Source organism: Colletotrichum godetiae, assembly GCF_030913485.1.
Source record: "Colletotrichum godetiae strain CBS 193.32 chromosome Unknown BDP55scaffold_30, whole genome shotgun sequence".
Lineage (NCBI taxonomy): Eukaryota > Fungi > Ascomycota > Sordariomycetes > Glomerellales > Glomerellaceae > Colletotrichum > Colletotrichum godetiae.
Genome location: NW_026851278.1, coordinates 125,981 through 143,182, shown reverse-complemented (window position 1 = coordinate 143,182; position 17,202 = coordinate 125,981). Strand labels below are relative to the sequence as shown.

General features: G+C 51.6%; 6 protein-coding genes across 6 annotated transcripts; 3 read left to right on the top strand and 3 right to left on the bottom strand.

The window, feature by feature from the left end:
• Positions 1-441: 441 nt before the first annotated feature.
• On the bottom strand, positions 442-4,669 carry BDP55DRAFT_730366 (glucose-methanol-choline oxidoreductase; the record flags this gene model as incomplete). The annotated part of the gene is made up of 9 exons (XM_060579681.1): positions 442-889; positions 939-2,154; positions 2,209-2,469; positions 2,522-2,760; positions 2,814-3,000; positions 3,054-3,391; positions 3,445-3,741; positions 3,767-3,998; positions 4,060-4,669. 9 exons carry the CDS (start codon positions 4,667-4,669, stop codon positions 442-444), a joined length of 3,828 nt encoding a protein of 1,275 aa, XP_060427558.1.
• A 1,921-nt stretch (positions 4,670-6,590) lies between these two features.
• On the top strand, positions 6,591-8,289 carry BDP55DRAFT_695277 (uncharacterized protein; the record flags this gene model as incomplete). Its single annotated transcript, XM_060577452.1, has 3 exons — positions 6,591-7,261; positions 7,314-7,391; positions 7,443-8,289. 3 exons carry the CDS (start codon positions 6,591-6,593, stop codon positions 8,287-8,289), a joined length of 1,596 nt encoding a protein of 531 aa, XP_060427557.1.
• A 557-nt stretch (positions 8,290-8,846) lies between these two features.
• On the bottom strand, positions 8,847-9,434 carry BDP55DRAFT_669543 (uncharacterized protein). Its single transcript, XM_060575303.1, has one exon. The coding sequence runs from the start codon at positions 9,326-9,328 to the stop codon at positions 9,107-9,109; it is 222 nt and encodes a 73-aa protein (XP_060427556.1). The 5' UTR covers positions 9,329-9,434; the 3' UTR covers positions 8,847-9,106.
• A 964-nt stretch (positions 9,435-10,398) lies between these two features.
• Positions 10,399-11,812, top strand: BDP55DRAFT_556070 (uncharacterized protein; the record flags this gene model as incomplete). Its single annotated transcript, XM_060569550.1, has 2 exons — positions 10,399-10,850; positions 10,912-11,812. 2 exons carry the CDS (start codon positions 10,399-10,401, stop codon positions 11,810-11,812), a joined length of 1,353 nt encoding a protein of 450 aa, XP_060427555.1.
• Positions 11,813-12,232: 420 nt separating this feature from the next.
• BDP55DRAFT_717097 (uncharacterized protein) lies at positions 12,233-13,101 on the bottom strand. The gene is made up of 2 exons (XM_060578365.1): positions 12,747-13,101; positions 12,233-12,646 (listed from the first exon to the last, which is right to left on the bottom strand). Exons 1-2 carry the CDS (start codon positions 12,972-12,974, stop codon positions 12,284-12,286), a joined length of 591 nt encoding a protein of 196 aa, XP_060427554.1. The 5' UTR covers positions 12,975-13,101; the 3' UTR covers positions 12,233-12,283.
• Positions 13,102-15,063: 1,962 nt separating this feature from the next.
• Positions 15,064-16,874, top strand: BDP55DRAFT_585887 (NAD dependent epimerase/dehydratase). The gene is made up of 3 exons (XM_060570872.1): positions 15,064-15,465; positions 15,535-15,775; positions 15,845-16,874. Exons 1-3 carry the CDS (start codon positions 15,452-15,454, stop codon positions 16,607-16,609), a joined length of 1,020 nt encoding a protein of 339 aa, XP_060427553.1. The 5' UTR covers positions 15,064-15,451; the 3' UTR covers positions 16,610-16,874.
• Positions 16,875-17,202: the final 328 nt, after the last annotated feature.

The window sequence follows — 17,202 nt, the reverse complement described above, 5'->3', positions numbered from 1 at the left end:
CTGCTGCAGGCCGAATATGACTTGCTCCGGCAGCTAAAAGGCTTATTACTCGCTTCTTCAATTCCGGTTCCGATAATCTGCCACGTGGTTCGTAAGTCCGAGGAGCCTTAGATTGACAGGTGATAGTCGATTAGTCGCGAATCTAGGACTTCGCGGTCGACCTTCTCTTGACGTAGAAGCAACGGAGATAATCACGAAAACTGGAAGCGGGGTTGCTTTCGTGGTGCACAAAGGATGGTGGTGTTGCTGTAGTATTATTTATTGGTAACTAAGTACTTAGGTAAGGTACATATGGTTATTCGGTTTGACAAAGAAGAATTTTCCAGATTTGGGAGCCAATTTTCAACACACTTGGCAAACTTGCGGGCGCCTTTAACAAGTAAAACCCCGAGTGCGCCTCTCAATACCAGCTTGATGGCCGCGAAGAATAACAATCGGTCATCACTTCTTCAAACCAAGCAGGTTTCCCGAGGTATACTTTTCAAGTCGTGAATACTTCTCGTTCATGACGTTTTGGATGTGCTGCTCAACACGGGGGAAAATGTCCTTGTGGGCGGTCGGGCTCATCCACGCGTCCAAGTGGCCACGGTGCTGGAACACCTGTCTCTCGTAACAGACGCCACCGTTGGCCTCGGTGAGAGTGGTGAAGGACGTGTCGGTGTTCTCGGGCGCGTAGACCTCGTTCTCGGATCCAGAGAAGAAGAAGATGGGCAGGCCCTTGAGGCGGGCAATATTCTGCGGTGTGACGAGGTTCTCATTCTGCGAGTCGGTCGCGAAACCGTGAGTGCCTTGGTACATCAGGTGGTTCAAGTTCGCCATTGAGGCTCCACCGATGAAGTTCTCTAATTGAGAGTGAGTGGCCTCGTTGAGTCCCTTGTGAGACCAGAGCCTAGAAATTATTAGTCACAGAGGAGTGAGGAGTGGTGGTGGGTACTGACCGGCCAAAAGCAAGGGAGCTGCGATGGCAGACGACGGAATTGCAAATCTCATTGCGATGACCAACGGGATAGAAGCGAAGCAACTGGTTGATACCTTGCTGGATGTATCCATCACGAGGTGTGCTGGTGCAGTCAAACCACTTGCCCTGAATGAGGTTGTAGATGTTGGCCATGGAGATGGGGAGGCTAGCCTTGACATGATTGACCTTGGAGAACTTGGGGTTCATGAAGACCTGAGAAGCGGTAACACCACTAAGCCATTGCCGCGGAATGCTTCCGTCAAGCAGACCTGACGCAAGGGCAAGAGATCCAGCACAGTGTGCTACGACGTATGTCGTCGTCGATGGGCCGCTACCATCCAGCCTGTCAACGATGGCGTGCTTCTTGCGAATCTTCTTGAGAGCCGCCTGGATATCACGGCGGGCGTCATATGTGGTCCAGTTCTGTTGAGCAACAATGGTTTTGCCGACACGGTGGACCATGGAGTACACGCGGTATCCCTTGGCTCGGAAGTAGTTGACCGCGTTCTTCTCAATGGTAGGCAAAGCAAAGATCTGCTGGTCGAGGGCGGCGCCGGGAATGAACAACAAAATCGGGGCATTGCTAGCATCGCCGCCAATAGTCTGCGGCTCCCACATGTAAAGCTTGGTTTTGACGCGATCGTTGGCCTCGACTGTGATCTCTTCAGACCAGGGTGTGGGATTTTGATAGCTGTTGAAGGGAAGACTGGGCCAGATCTGAGGAATAAAAGGCGTGAGGAAGGCACCAGCCGCTTTGGCGGTGAAGTACCCGAGGAAGTTGGCGGTGGAAGAGACCTTGGCGTAGAGGCTGGATCCAGTTGCCTCCATGGTGGTGCACTCTTGGAGGAAGGCAGTCGGGCGTATGTGGATGACACCCTTACCGCGAACCTTGTTATGGACGGGTTGCTCATCCTCGTCAACCTCAGTAATGGTGCAGTAAAGAGTGGTCGTGGCCTTCCAGAGGTTGAGAGGGTTGAAAACGACGTCTGAGTTGACAACCTTGTAGCCGTTGAAGTGCAATTTTTTACCATCCTTTTGTGAGATGAGGAAGTTGTAAGTCAGGTTGGTGGTATCAGGCGATCTGGGGTCGTCGTTGAACAAGTTGAACTTGCCGCCCTGGACCATGGAAGTACCACCCAAAGCTGGGCAGGTGAAGGTACCGGTAAGGTTGGCCTCGTGTTCCTTGTCATGGACAACTACAAGGCATGTCAGCAAAGGGCAGTCGTCGGGGTAGGTTAATCAACACTCACGGTTGTGAGTGTTCCATGACCTGGCGCTGAGGAAGAAACGAGCATATTCGCCGCGGCTCTTGGCAGTCAAGGTAGCCCTTTGGAAGTCCAATGTCTCGGAATCTTCTCCAAAGTGGATCCATCCGTCCATAGTCTCGGTGAAGGCGATGCCAGGAGTCATATCATCTCTAGCAGTCTTAATGATCTCCTGAACTCTAGCCACAGGCGGGTGCTCGCCCTTGAAGGGGTCGTGTGCAGGCTGACCAAACAAGTTCAGAGAGCCTATATTCAATTAGTCCAAGCTTGAAAGCCCCTCGTACTAAAGGGTACTTACCGTTCTTGGTCTTGAGATCGACATCGATATGGAAGTCCTTGGCGATGTGCTCAACAGATCTCTCCGCAAGGGCCGTGATTGTCGCGAACGGGTTGACACCGAGAGCCGCAGGAACAATAGTACCATCGCAAACAATCAAGCCCTCGTGCACATCGCCTTCGACACCCTTGAACAATTGACCCTTGTGGTTCACGCCACCGTTGGCGCCAGTTCCGTCGTTGCTGATACGAGCTCCACCACTATTCAAATATTAGCAGGCGAATCAACTTCACATGAGACAGGGCTATCTCACATGGCATGGACGGTGATCTCCTTCTCGCCAAATGCGGCATAGAACGGGCTGTCGACGTAGATTCCGCCGATTAGGTTGGTCAGCTTGGCCAAGTAGCCCGCCAGCTTCTTGGCTCTGTGCGACTTTCCGACGCCCGAGAAGTTGATGAGAGGTCTGTCCTTGTCAAGCTGCATGGTAGCTTGACTGCCTAGAACGACCTAGTTAGAACGGCCACTACCAAGCGCAATTCATAAGACTTACTGTCGTGTGACATGATGAGGTAGCACTGCGTCTTCTCAGTGCTGCCATCGGGGAAGTAGGGTCCGAAGAAGCGGCTTCCAACAGCAGCGGTTACATGACCGACAGCGCCCTTGATGGAAATGTTCTCTGGAAAAACTCTGCCGGGCAAATAAGTGAGCATTGCCTGGTAGAAGGGCGCGAGAGCGGCGGGAATAGCACCCTCCTCGACGACAAAGCCATCCAGAGGGTTCTCCACACCTGTCCGGCAGTCGATGATACCCGTAATGCAGGGCCCAACAGGACGGTTTGGTGGGGGGTCTTCACGTCCCATGCCGTTGACATACTCGCTAGTGTTGTAACTTGACGTTGAAGTCAGCAGACCGCATGCTTGATGAAGACAACTCTGGCTTACCCGAAGGCGAGAATGTCACCGTTGCCACTCATTCCGTGTCCCACGTCGGGGCTCATGTCCAAGCCGAACTGCTTGCTGCGGAGCAAGATCTCTGTAGTTCCGATGCTGCCAGCGCCGAAGAAAACCAGCTCCTTGGCGTGAACCCACATTAGATCCTCGTAAAAGAGGTCCTTGAAGTTGGCGCGCTTTCCACCGTGCCACGCAAAGTGCACGATATAGCCCTCGCGATCCTGAGCTTTGGTGACGTACCGAACCTCGCACTGGCAGAACATCTCGGTACCCCAGTTCCAGGCGTCACTGAGATAGTTCACTAGTTGTGGACTTGCTGCCATCGTTGAGGCCGGTAGTGTCTTGACCACTAAGCGTAGAGGCTCGCATGTAGACACCAGTGCTGTTCTCGCCATCCTCGAAGCGGGTAGTCTGGGGTACGCGGTCGAACTTCTCGCTCCAGCCCATGAGCTTGGCCTGCTTCTCGAGCGTCTCTAGCTTGTGCAGCTTGGGGAAGTCCTTTGGATACTTCTTAGGCTCCAGGACCTCGGCGGCGCGCTTGTAATCTGAATTGCAAACGTCAGGGTCTTTTTGAAGATAATTTGTGATAGAGTGACTAAAACTCACATGGCTTCAGTACCCCTGGGCGTAGCTCCTCGGGCCAGATGGGCAGGTTCAGAACCCCTTCATCTGCTTCGAGGAAGACATTGGCGTTAAGTAAACTCGTTCCGCCCAAGCCATTGCCAACAAAGGCATTTTGGCCATCGCCGACGATGAGATGGTAAAGCCCAGTCGGATCACCACCGGTGCCCAACTTTCCAATACCACCAAGAAGACCGTCCGTGGCTGCGTTGGTAGTATGAAGTTCCTTCACGGCCGGGATGATCTCAGAGGGGAACTCGCCGGGCCACTTCTCCTTGCCACGCTCAAGCAAGCAAACCTTCTTGTTTCCACGTGCCATGCGGCTGGCGGCGACCGCGCCACCATATCCGGAGCCGATGACAACAACGTCATAGGACGGGCGGATCAGCTCAACGGGACGGGAGATGCGGGGGTAAGCGCCAGTGACAGGGTCAAATGTGTCGTTGACCTGACGATATCCCTCACGGGGTTCCGTGACTTGATAGGGGTTGTCGAAAGACTTTGTGTAGTCAGGCTCGGTGCGACCGTTGGACTCGCCGTTGTGACCGTTGGTCTGTTGGTGGTCGTAACCGTTGGGCTCCGCAGTGCCCTCCATCGCGATTGTCTTCGTGACAGCAGCTTCTCGTCGTGAAGAGCGCTAAGAATTCCCAATTGCCGCTCTTCTAAATGAGAGAAGGAAGAGTCGGATAACCTGCACTTAATCTCACTAACTACCTGGTGGATGATGGCTTCTTCTTATATGGACAAGCGCCGGCAGGTAGCTTCGGGCCGCAGCGGCTTCCCCAGACCGGCAAGGACAGTCAACACATTCTCATCGACGAAAGTCTGTGTGCAGTCCCTCTTCTCAACGGTGAACAGGGTCTTCGCAAGTTTTCACATGCTTTCCTAACAGTCAAAACGTTGAATGCCTCTATCTTCTCATGATATGACCGGATGCGGATGGTCTCACTCGGCTTCGACGGGAGAATGTTCGCAATTATCCGAGAGACACTTCGTGCTGGTCGTTGATGGGGAAACTGGCCTTATGTCCGTAAGTGGTTGGAGTGAGAGTCGTCGTCAAGGATGCAAACAATTACATGAAGACTTTCGATGTGGCTTACTTGAATATGTTCTTTCAAGACACTCATCAGAGTTGGTATGTGCGTCGTAAATGGCAAGTCAGCCAAATAACAACGTTTATTAGACATGTAAAGTACTTGTAATACTATAGCTGAGAAACTTGACAGCCATTCGAAACCTCAAAGTTGGAGTACGACAGCCGAGTATGACATGGCGGAGGGAGGAAGTTTCATGTTCACTGAAGCTAGGTAGTAGACGACATTGAATTCGACTTTTGTGATAACGATTTCCCCGCTGACGTCCTGAGTGAGCTTCTGTCGGTTTACAATTCCCAATGGGTGCGGGGACTATTCATGCGCTAGTTAAGTACCACCGTATGCAGGGCAATCTCCACCGGGAGGGCGCAACCGCGATAGGGAATGCCGGAGAAGATTGAATTTCAACGAGGACTCTGCATCTCGGTTCATCCTAATTCCGAGTATGATGCGACTTTGGCCCAGCAGGTCTGATCATTGGCGGGTTTCCCGCCGAGAGTCTCACTAGATGTCGAGGTGGTTCAACGGGCAACTTAGACGGCACGCTTACTTCTCTAATTGTCTGAGTAGAAAGAAGGATACGATGAACCTGCAAAACATTGGATGCTCTTGAGTTCGCTCGGAGAATCACACTTGTGGGTAGACCCGATTGGCCGTCGGATGCTTATCATCTAGACAGTCCAGGGCTTGAGAACGCATGCAGGCACACGGGAAGTCTAGCGGCCCGCAACCGGGTCGCCATTCTTCATAAAGCGTAAGTAACGCGTGCGTAAATGGGAGGGGCAGCATGCAGGTGGAGATAGCTCCGAGCTTCACAGCTCCAAAGTATGTCTCAGACAGGGCATTTGGGATCGTCTGCTAGCTTTCAGCTCGTTGGTACTAGCTTTGCAATTGTCTCGAGGGGTCAATCCAAGGGATGTTCAACATACCAGCTCTCAGCCTTGGGGCGCTCAAGTTTGCAGCAAATTCAGGGTCAGAAAGCCATTTTGTGCCATCTTCGGTCGAATACTGCCCCAGTTGTTGGGAATCATCGCTGGCAGAAATGTGGTGGAAACTCTCTCCCAGTCCTGCCCTCATGTAAGCACGACTCTCCCTCCTTTTCAGCCTCAATCATTCGATGAATATCAGAGGCATCAAGGTTACGGATTTGACACGTGAAAGCACTTGGTATGGCTAGCATGTGATGGTAAGACATCAAGGTCTGTCTGAGATTTCTCCCCGGTGGCTATCACGTCTGGCATTTCAGGGCACCAAAAAGGGCTCAACGATCGCAAAGGTGAAGCTTCGTCAGGGGTTTCATCATCTTCTGCGAGAGTTAAAACCTGTATTCCATCCAGCTACCTGGGAGTATCCCAATTACCTGGTATTCTAACTACCGGCCACTTATTTACCTCAGGCTTTTTGCTGCCTGTACCTCCAAAGATGGCACCAGTTGAAGTAACTTACTCCCTTCCGAAGGATGTCAACGAGAAGAAGCTCGAAGTCCGGACCGGCTCGGATATCCGTCTCCGAAAAGAGAGCCGCGGAGCAGACGTAACATGGAACGGCACCGACCCCTTCCTCAAGCAGCCGTACTACTACACCGGCGCGCCATGGACACTCCTTGCAAGCGACTTGCTCTTGTTCCTCAAGAACATCGCTTTCCTACCCTGCATTGTCTTGCCGCTCTGGTCGCAGCCCCCGGCTCGCTCTTTCAACCTCGGAGTCGACAACCGTTTCAAAGAGCAGCCTCGATTTCTCGTGAGCCAACTCCATCGTCGATTCGAAGCATGGGCTCAGCGCTACTTCCACTCCGGTCCCATGGATGAGCTCTACCCTTCATGGAACAACATTCGTGACATTACTTTCCACTCCATCCTGATCGTCACTCAATCCGCATTTTTGATCTCTCTTCCTTTCCTTTCTTTCTTCTCTTTCAATATTTTCGTTGTCTACATTGGTCTTTTCGTTGGCATCAATTATTTAGCATGCATCGGGCTCAATGGGTGGATGCCTGAAGGGTTCATTTGGTCAGCTGATACTCCCTTAGCGAGGGAATGGGAACGGAACCACCCTGAGGAAGAATGGATTTTTCTCAACGGTGTGGCTGTCGGGTAAGAAATCACCACAACACACTCGTCGCAGGTATTAAACAAAAGTCTATAGCAAGAACTGGCTTCAGAGTAATATTGACCGGATTTCCGTCACCTTCCATCGAAGAGTCAAAGGTGTTCACAACAAGACGTGAGTAAGCATTTCCTCAGCATCGGAGATCACACTAATCTCCCTTCGCAGTGCCGGAATCATCTTTGATGTGATACAGTGCCTTCTTGAGCGATGCCTCTACTTCGGTACCACCGACACCAGAGTCTGCTTCTCGCACATCTCTACTGCTCTGCTCAACCAAGACAAGAAAAAAGTCATCCTTATTCTCCACTCACAAGGCGGACTCGAGGGAAGCATCATCCTCGACTGGCTCATCAACCAGCACCCCCGCGAAGTCCTCCAAAAGCTCGAAATCTACACCTTTGGCAACGCCGCAAACCACTTCAACAACCCCCGCACCAAGAGGGAGCACGGTATTCCCAGGCCCAAGGGCCGTGCCATCCGCCACATTGAGCACTACGCCAACTCGAAAGACTTTGTTTCTCGATGGGGTGTCCTTCACTTCAAGAAGCAGACTGCCAAGAGAGATGGACGCTTTCTTGGTCTCGGTGAAATTGCGGGCCTCATTTCCGTCAACAAGAAGACGGAAGTCATCAAGGCCGTGGGCAAGACGGAGCCGAAACAGGCTAACCATCTCAGCTCAGATTGGAATGAGTTTGAGGGAGCACTCATTGAGCGCACCGGCTCAGGTCATCAATTCAACCAGCACTATCTTGATAACATTTTCCCTCTCGACAACAGTCTCAGCAAGGTCCAGACGAATGGGGATGGCTCTCCTCTCCCGGGCACCTTCATGGCGTCCCGCACGAACGTTCGCAATGATCCCTGGAAGATTGATGAGCAGCGCAACCTCACGAATGGTGTTGACGGTACCGCCCACCACCAGCTCAATGGTGTTAGTGAAGGGCCCAAGGTGTACGAGGTCAGCCGGCTTTGGAAGTTTGTCAATGGGCGACGACCGGACGACTACTCTTGAGAGGGCCTATGGGCTCTGTCCTCAAAGGAAAACAACCTGGTGGATACATGTTGTTTGGCTTCGAGTTACCGGGTCTCGGATACCTATGATAACTTGAATTACTCGGAACGGCTCTACATCACCCTCCAGACATACAAAATTTCACAGCGAGAGAGTGCATGGATCACTACCGGTCACCAAGGAGCCGACTATACTCAGGTGACTTCTGATATGGACTATTGAAGCTTTTCGCTTGCTATCTGATATATGAAGTCTTGTTGAATTTACTTCCAGTCTTCCAAATTGCCTGCCATGAGATCGTACGCTCAATCATGCCATTTGATCACTGTGACGCAGCTCTCAGCCGTTTATGGTCATCTGAATCATCGACGTCGGACCCAGGTGCTCGCTTCGTGTTACTCCCTGGGCCACCCGCCTGTTCACCGTCGGACTCGGGCCCGGATCCCTTGCTCCTCTCTTCATTGCTATAAGACTCGTAATCCTCGGAGTCAGAGGTCACCGAAACTTCTTCAGACTTCGGGCCTTGTTGAGGCTCTTGGCTCTGCTGCTGTTGCTGGTGCTGTTGCTGTTGCTGTTGCTGTTGCTGTTGCTGTTGCTGTTGCTGCTCCTGCCTGAGTAATAGTTCATTAACCATTCCGATGGCTGCCATTTCGCCCTCGGATCCACTGCCTTCCTCTATGGCCTGAGCAGAAACGTTCTTCCTGAGTTCCGCCTGCATTGCACTCTCCTCGGTCTGTGGGACAGTCAGTCGCCATCATTTAAATCAACAAATGTCAAAAGCTCGGACAAACAGCGTATAGATAAGGTGATGATCATCCTAAATGTTGATAATTTGAGACATTGTAGGTGTTGAGGCGATGGAGTAAATTCGAGAATAACCCACAGTTCTTCTAAACTCTGCTCTCAAGCGATCGGACTCTCCCTGAGACTGACGTCGCTGCTTTCGCGATAATGGAGGAGGCTTAGAGTACAGCGGATCAGAACCCGAGTAGGGGTCGGAATTTCCATCGCGTTCCGAATCACCGCGACCATCTGCCATGTTTCCAGTCAACCTGCTGCTTCGTAACTGATATAGTAAGGCTTTGACTGATTGTATGACAGAGTTTTTCTAGAAAACGGTTTGATCCGAGATTGTTGCAGTGATGCTGTATTTACCCTGCATGTAGCCATTGCTTGCAGTGAGTTCTTATACATCTCTTGAAGCAATAAGTATACCGCTTGAGGCTACCAAACCTATCGCCATGCTCGATTGAGGGCACTCAGTCATGTACGAACAGTCTTCTTTCAGTTCATTCACGATCTTTCCGCCCAGCCAAGCGCAGGACATGCCAGAGACAGAGCATGGGAGCAATTCACCCATCAGCCTTTTTCCCGCACCACCTAATGTTTATTCATGCTTCCCGTCCCTTTGGCTAAAGAGCCAGCAGCCTTGGTGTGGTGGGCGGTGAAGAAATTCAAGGCTGAATGAGCAAACACAGTGCCCCAACAAACAAGAACTCCCCGATAATAGCTTGGAATTACCATCAGGCTTCCCGCGATCGAGGGAGATGCATGTCACGTTTCTTCTTCTAACAAAGACCGAGTGTCCAACCATCAGGTCCCTGGACCTTGTTTGAAATGGTTGTATGGCGGTAGGTTTATCTCGACTGGACAGCTAGCCGCAAAGAAGCGAGGGTTGTACACCTTAATCGCTTATTGCGACACCGCCAAGATATACTCTGTTGCACAACTCGGCAACAGAACTAAGGGCTGTTTTTGAATGGCGATTAGACATTGATATCATTTGATATTCTCTGACAATTAGATAGGATTTTGAATAATTTGGTATCGATGGGCTGTAAAAAGATCAACTGATTTAATTATTTTCGTGTGTCGATACTTTTACTTGCATCGCCGCCCTCATTCTTCCGACGGTGTGGTGTCGTGGTGTCCTAGCCGGCAATAACACGGCACATACATCCGCGCCTCAATTGCCGGCTCGTCTGCGCCGCCGACCTCGCTCCGATGAACAACCCTCCATTCACGAGTATAAAATCGTGAAAACATCAAGCGTCAACCAGAGCACATCGAGCCGGAAGACAACATACTCCCGCGCCGAATGACGTCATCATGGCCACCCTCAGCACCGCAACGTGGATAGCCTCACTCACATATGACGACCTCCCCCAAGGCGTAGTAGAAGCAGCCGTACGCTCTTTCTACAACTGGGTCGGCTGCGCCATCGGCGGAAGCTCGCATCCGACGACACTAACCGCATACAAAGCCCTATCGCCCTTTTTCGGGAAAGAAACTTACTCGCTGCTAGGATTCGATCGTCGGATAGATGCGCAGCACGCTGCTCTCATCAACGGCATTGCGTCGCATGTTCATGATTATGATGATACCCATCTCGAGACCATTGTCCACCCGACTGGGTGCGTTGCATCAGCGCTGCTGAGCTTCGCGGAGACGCTGCAGCGCCCAATCACGGGGAAAGAATTCATCACCGCGTTGGTCGCCGGCATCGAGGTCGAGTGCAAAGTCGCCTTGGCTGTGTACCCAGAGCACTATGATATCGGATGGTACTCTCCCACCACACTTTCTACGCAGACATCACTACGGTGACTAATACCTCTTTTGAAGGCACATCACAAGCACAACAGGCTCCATCGGCGCCGCCGCGGCCATCGCAAAACTCCTCACCCTCCCAACGGACAAAACAGCCCACGCCATCGGCATCGCCGCAACGCAAGTCACAGGCCTCCGCGAGATGTTTGGCTCAGACACGAAATCCTTCCACGTCGGGCGCGCCGCTCAAAATGGGCTGCTTGCTGCGGTCCTAGCTGCTGAAGGGTTCACGAGTTCGCCCAAGGCGCTGGAAGCTGGTCGGGGGTGGGCCAAGGTCGTTAGTACAAAGGAAACATTGAATGAGCTTATTCATAGCCTTGGGCAAGAAGAACAAAAGTGGGAGATTGAGAAGAATTCGTTCAAGCCTTATCCGTGCGGGATCGTTGTTCATCCGGTCATCACGGGCGCGGTATGGCTGCATCAAGAATTGAAGAGACGAGGGATATCCGTGGAGGAGGTTACGAGTGTCGACGTCGCTGTTCATCCTCTCGTACTTGAGCTCACGGGTAAGAAAACACCAAAGGACGGGCTAGAGGCCAAGTTCAGCGTTTATCATGGCGGCGCGGTCGGGCTGCTATTCGGGAGGGCGACTGTGGTGGAATATGAGGACGCGCTTGTCACCAGCGCTCCCGTTGTCAGCTTGAGGGACCGGTTTCTCGCCACTGTTGATGAGTCTATGAGGGCCGATGCGTGCCATTTGGTGGTCAGATTGCGCGGTAGGGAAGAACCAATCGAGAAGCACGTCGATCATGCCCTCGGGAGCGTGGAGGTGCCCATGTCTGATGACCAGCTGACGGAGAAGTTCATCACACAAGCGGCGCTACAGGTCGGTTCTGAAAAGGCGAACAAGGCGAGCGAGTGGTGTTGGGTTGTGGTTGAGTCAGAGGATATGAAAGAGCTTGGAGGTATTGTTTAGGGTAGATCCAGCTGACTCCCTGCCATCCATGTTTCAACGCTTTCTCAGTGATGATGCACCGCAAGTGCCATCCCACTCTCCTAATCTTACTGGCAAAGGTACCTTTACTCCTATGTTCGATTGACGAGGACTACGATGCCTAAGGTAAAGCAACTCATTCTGTGGGAGATACAAGGTTTCCACCGTCCCATCAGGGACTCAATGAATACAACGCGGCCGTTGTCCACAGTCCCATTGCCAATGACGCTTTCACAAGTGCTCTGAACATCTCTGACTGGGCAGGTAAATGTGCGTCCTACCACAGTGGTCGAAAGCTATAGTATCAAATTGCCCAATTCCAGAGGCCTATCACTTGTGAACCCTTGTCTTCCAATTCCCAGGTGAAACCACCATGCTGAAGCCTGTATTGAATGAATAAATCTGGTCACAATGACTCGGGCAGGGCTTATAAATGGTGGTAAGAGGTCCCAACTAGTTGGAGCGAAAGCCGTGTGATATATCGGCATAATTAGACCAGACTCGGTCGTCCTTCACAAGATACCCAGAGAAACGAGATTCTTCTTGAATGGTCGGCAGGGGCTCGAGGAAAGGGTCCCAATCCATGATTGAGTCAAGGGTCTGTCGAGATGGAGCCTGGTGATTGAGATCCGTCTCTGCCAGGCGGCAGCGGTCACAAGTCATGCGCTGAGGCCTTTTGGTCTGACGGTAGCTGTGTGCTGTGATGTGCTTGATTTCGCTTTCGTCATCTGCGTCGTAAGCGGCTTCGTCGGTAATGCTTAGTAGATCCTCATTGTCGGGCTTCAATGACACCAGCTTGGGGAGCTTCAGCTGGTCCTAGTAAGTTTTCTGCCAGTCAGCTTAAGTCCAGTCATGTTCGCAGTTCTTGCGGCAGTTTGCAATATTAATGAGAAACAAGAATGGGAAATCATCATACTCGGTCCTCTCTGGGCTTGGAGCCGTCTCTCTTGTGGCCCTGCTTGGACCCCTTCGTCTGACGGTGCAGAGTGCGCTCATCGGCGTTGGCCAGGGACTTATTCTCATTGGAACTGTGAGGATCACACTGCCAGGTGTTATCGGGGCTGTGTAATCGGGCCTTCTTCTTGCACGGCTGAGGGCCGAGGTCATCGTGGATGCCAGAGGCGGTTCTGTTCTTGGATCCCATTTGGCACGGCAGTCCTTGCGAGGCGCATGCGTTGCTGGTTCGATTCAATCTGCAGTGATTGACGATGAAAGTAGGATGAAAATGATATATTCTGGTGTGTACTGGTGGGAAGTGTGCAAATATAAAGCAGTCTGAGCTGAGTGCAATAAGAAGACTTGGATGAGGTGAAGAATGTGGTCAATTCTCACCCTACCAAGGTGATGTGGGGCATCACACTGCCGTCTCACCAAGTAACGTCGGGTGCCTACCTATGTCGGACCGCTGCACGTGACGAAGGAGTTGAACGGCAAGGTAGGAGCTACAGGAAAGTAAAGAGACTTGAGGAAGGAGCAGAAAACTATGGCCTGAGGCGCCTTGGGTACGATTCGACCCTTCTTCTTCATGAATCCCCACGATTCTTAGAAGCATGCCACGTACAACACGTGTTGAACATATCTTCAGCTCATCAAAAACACTTCAGGTTAGAAACTCACAGCGCAATATCTTTTTAAAAGAAACAAGCATCAGAAGAAAGACCTGAATGGCAAAAGAGTTCACTCCCCCGGTACTGAACTGGGGGGCTACATCTCTGGTGCTCAAGCTGGGATTCGAACTAGGTGACTCTCGAATGCGCTAAGCCTGTCGTCGAGTAGGCTGGTTGGCGAATTGATTGTTGACCATTAACCATTCCACCATCACGCCACAGTTTGACCTGAACCCCGGCCTAGGAGTCGCCTGCTGTGCTGGCGACAGAAACGGAGCTGAGGGGGTATATGAGCCCTTCTCTCCACCGGATGAGATATTGGTACGTGTACCGTAGACCCTGACGTGCGATGGGGAAGGCGCTGACACAGTAGCCGTTGAGGTGCCTCCTTCCCACAAAATGATTGCTCGATGGGACCCACCTTACCTTCACAGTCAGCCCGCGCACCCCATATAGCCCAATGCACCGTGGGAGACGGATACTCAAGCATCTCCTCCTAGGAGTGGACACTACACTGTTTTATTCAAACTGTAATCTCGTATTTGTGACACACATTAAATATTTTCTTCGATAAAAAGGTACTTGGATAGCCCATTTAATTTGGTCATCGTGACAAAAAGGTAACAAAGCTTCTTTAACAGGTGTTCGTTACTCTAAAAGATCTAGGGGCTCCAAGACCTCTTCGCTTCCATACCTGACTACCCCGTCCAGGGGTAGACTTCACCATCATAGGAGAATCCGGTCACCTCTACGAGATGAAAGACTTCATGTTCTTCTGGACTATATCTCATGAGCTTTCTTCGTCCGCCTGGAACCTCCTTGCTCACTTACTTCCGTCAACTAACACCCCCTATTTTCTTCGACCACGTCTCTCACTAGCTACCATGTGGGTTTGCCCTGCGGTACTCAACAAGAACGACGATAGGATTGGAGTGTTTGATAGGAAACACCAATGCCATCATGCCGTGGGTTCCCAACAGGCGAAGGAGTGGTTCGTCCAAGTGCATTTTAATGTTTACAAGACGTTGAATTGGATGTCACTTGTGGATTCCCGTTGGCCAGAGACGCGTGGGGGTGGGGCTGATGCACGTGCGGATCAGAGGGTCCCACATTCCCGTCTGCACTCCCGCCAGATCCTTTCTCAGGTACCTTACCTCATCTCTGGTCGCCCTCATGATGAAGACTTGGAACAACTTAGTCTAGTCCAGGAAACTTTTCTAAGATTCAGTTGAGCTTGCAGACCCCTTTTTTTCAGGACGTGTTCAATTGTTATGGTCATCTTTTGGTATGTGGAAGTTTGACCCTGAAGGTAAGTTGCGGTATCTGGACAGGTCTTCCTCGGGGCATTGGGGTGTACCTAAGATGAGGTAGGCCGGCGAGATACTACAACTCATTCCTCAAACCCATATTCTCCACGATTTAGGGAATACATGCAAGGTCACTTCGCGCTACTCAGGCTGATTGCCTTACTTTGTATGTTGACTTGGGTTCGGGCTGGCAGAGTCTGGTAATCTGACCTTGGCAGTGGTTGGCACAGCTGACAGCTGGCGAGTATTATGGGACCAAGGCAAGTACCCTTGTTCGCACTGGTGGTCGAGAAGGATGGAAGGAAGCGCTCTAGAGAATCCGGGCATTGCTGCTCCAAACCCAAACGATATCTTTCTTACGGTCAATCAATCATTCTGCTAAACCTCCACTTATTGCTTTGAGAAGAGCAGCTTGCGAATTACGGTGCGGCGAATGGTACCAAACACCCCGGGCCCTGTCCCCTGTCATTGCAAAGGCCGGCGCCAAGTCGGGGTAAAGCCGGCCGAAGAGTGAGGGGCACTTTCCACCGCGCCGAGGACAATGGGTGACAACACACCACCAACTATTATTTGATTTACATCAATCTCCTTACTACGCCTGCCAGAAGAAGCTCCAACTAGGCTACGACCTAGACCCAGCTCACGCCCCTTATCCTTTTTCTCAACAGGCACCCCGGCCCCCTACTTTGAGATTCCTTGCATCCGACATGTCGACCATACCGTGAGTATCCGTACATGTGCTTTGGGATCCCGCCAAGAGTATGGAGTGCCGAAACTCACCGCATCGCAGAGGCCATGTCTTAGTTACCGGCGCTACAGGGTTCATCGGGGCGCACGTCGTAGATGTTCTCCTGTCCCGGGGGCTCAGGGTCCGCGGCGCTACCCGATCTCTCGCGAAAGGGGATGCCATGATAAAGGCTCGGCCCGAGTACGCCGGCAGGCTTGACTTCATCCAAATCGATGACTTTGAAAATCTTGGTGTCTTCTCCAAGGCTATCAAAGATGTCGACGCCGTGGTCCACGTTGCTAGTGTTAGGATTCTCCGTAATCGACCGAGACCGCCATCGCAGAGTTCTTGCTAATCGTTCTCTGCAATGTAGCCATTCACCTACGACACCGAGAATAACGAGAGAGAATTAATCATACCAGCCATCAACGGCGTGCGGTCTATCTTGGAAGCAGCTGCCACCAACCCCAAAATCACTCGAGTGGTCATCACTTCCTCCTTCGCATCCGTCCTCGACGTTAAACGCAAGTCGCCACCATATTTCACATACACGGGTGAAGATTGGAACCCCCTGACCTACGAAGAGGCCGCATCTCCGGAGACAAGCGCCGTAGTTGCCTACCGAGGCTCCAAGAAATTCGCAGAAAAGGCGGCATGGGATTTCGTCCAGGAGCACAGCCCTCGCTTCGACATTGTAACATTGTGTCCGCCAATGACCTTTGGACCAGTGGTTCACCCCGTAAGCAGCGTCGATAAGTTAAACGAGTCAAACGCAATGCTTTGGAAGGTCGCATGTGGACAGAAGCCCCTGCCTGTTGCTCGCGTGCCATTCTGGATCGATGTCAGAGACCTTGCTGTGGCGCACGTGGAAGCGCTGTTCAGACCAGAGGTGGGCAAAAGGAGGTTCATCCCGACAGCCAAAGATCGATTCTCTTATGATCTTGCTGCCAAGATAATCGAGGAGAAGTTCGGTTGGGCCAGGGGCAAGGTTGCGCGAGAAGAGCAAGTGATCGACACTTCGCATGGGCTGGATGGGGAAACGGCGGCGAGAGAGCTTGGCTTCGAGTACCGAACTTTTGATCAAACGGTCGTCGACCTCATTGACCAGGTAACGAAAATAGAAGGTGGGGCAATATGATTTCGAAGCGAGCAGCGCCGCTATCACGAAAACACCAGGTGTTGGAAATAGGCAGTAGCACAACTAGTTCCTTGAACAATCTGCCTTGAGTTTGTGGTGAGGGGCCAGAAGGATGTTAGGTATCTGGATGCATAGGCAAATCCTTTCATCGACCGTACCTGGTATTCCGAAGACTACATATCCTTTTATTTCCCTTCGATTCATTGGTTTCTAGACTGTTCCGTAGCTGATACGAATTCTGCCTAAATTGACGTTACTGTTGAACGGAACCTGTCCTCCGCTGAGACCAGTAAGCGAGCAACACAGAGTATGATCATCACTCGGTCTGGAATCCACACAATACGGCCGGTAAATTAATGACAAAGTAGCACGAGGACCTTTTGACTTCTCCTTCGAGTTTGACTTACCGTGCTGACGACACCGGGCCGGGTCGCCTTCTTGGCTTCCGACGTGTTACCGCAGCATGTTCTGAAGCCCCAATGTCTGGAGAGTGTTGCGTACAAGAACAAGCAGTATTGTCATGAGTTTCGTAATGTAATACTTGTGGGATGTTTTCGTTCGGCCACCGTAGCTACTCTTCATTGTTCGAAGCT

Bases quoted from the DNA above. Each gene is read 5' to 3' on its own strand.
- BDP55DRAFT_669543 (XM_060575303.1), bottom strand. From the start codon at position 9,328: ATGGCAGATGGTCGCGGTGATTCGGAACGCGATGGAAATTCCGACCCC.
- BDP55DRAFT_717097 (XM_060578365.1), bottom strand. From the start codon at position 12,974: ATGGGATCCAAGAACAGAACCGCCTCTGGCATCCACGATGACCTCGGC. The intron at 12,647-12,746 runs GTATGATGATTT...AAAACTTACTAG, and splicing joins CCAAGCCCAGAGAGGACCGA to GACCAGCTGAAGCTCCCCAA.
- BDP55DRAFT_585887 (XM_060570872.1), top strand. The intron at 15,776-15,844 runs GTTAGGATTCTC...TCTGCAATGTAG, and splicing joins CCGTGGTCCACGTTGCTAGT to CCATTCACCTACGACACCGA.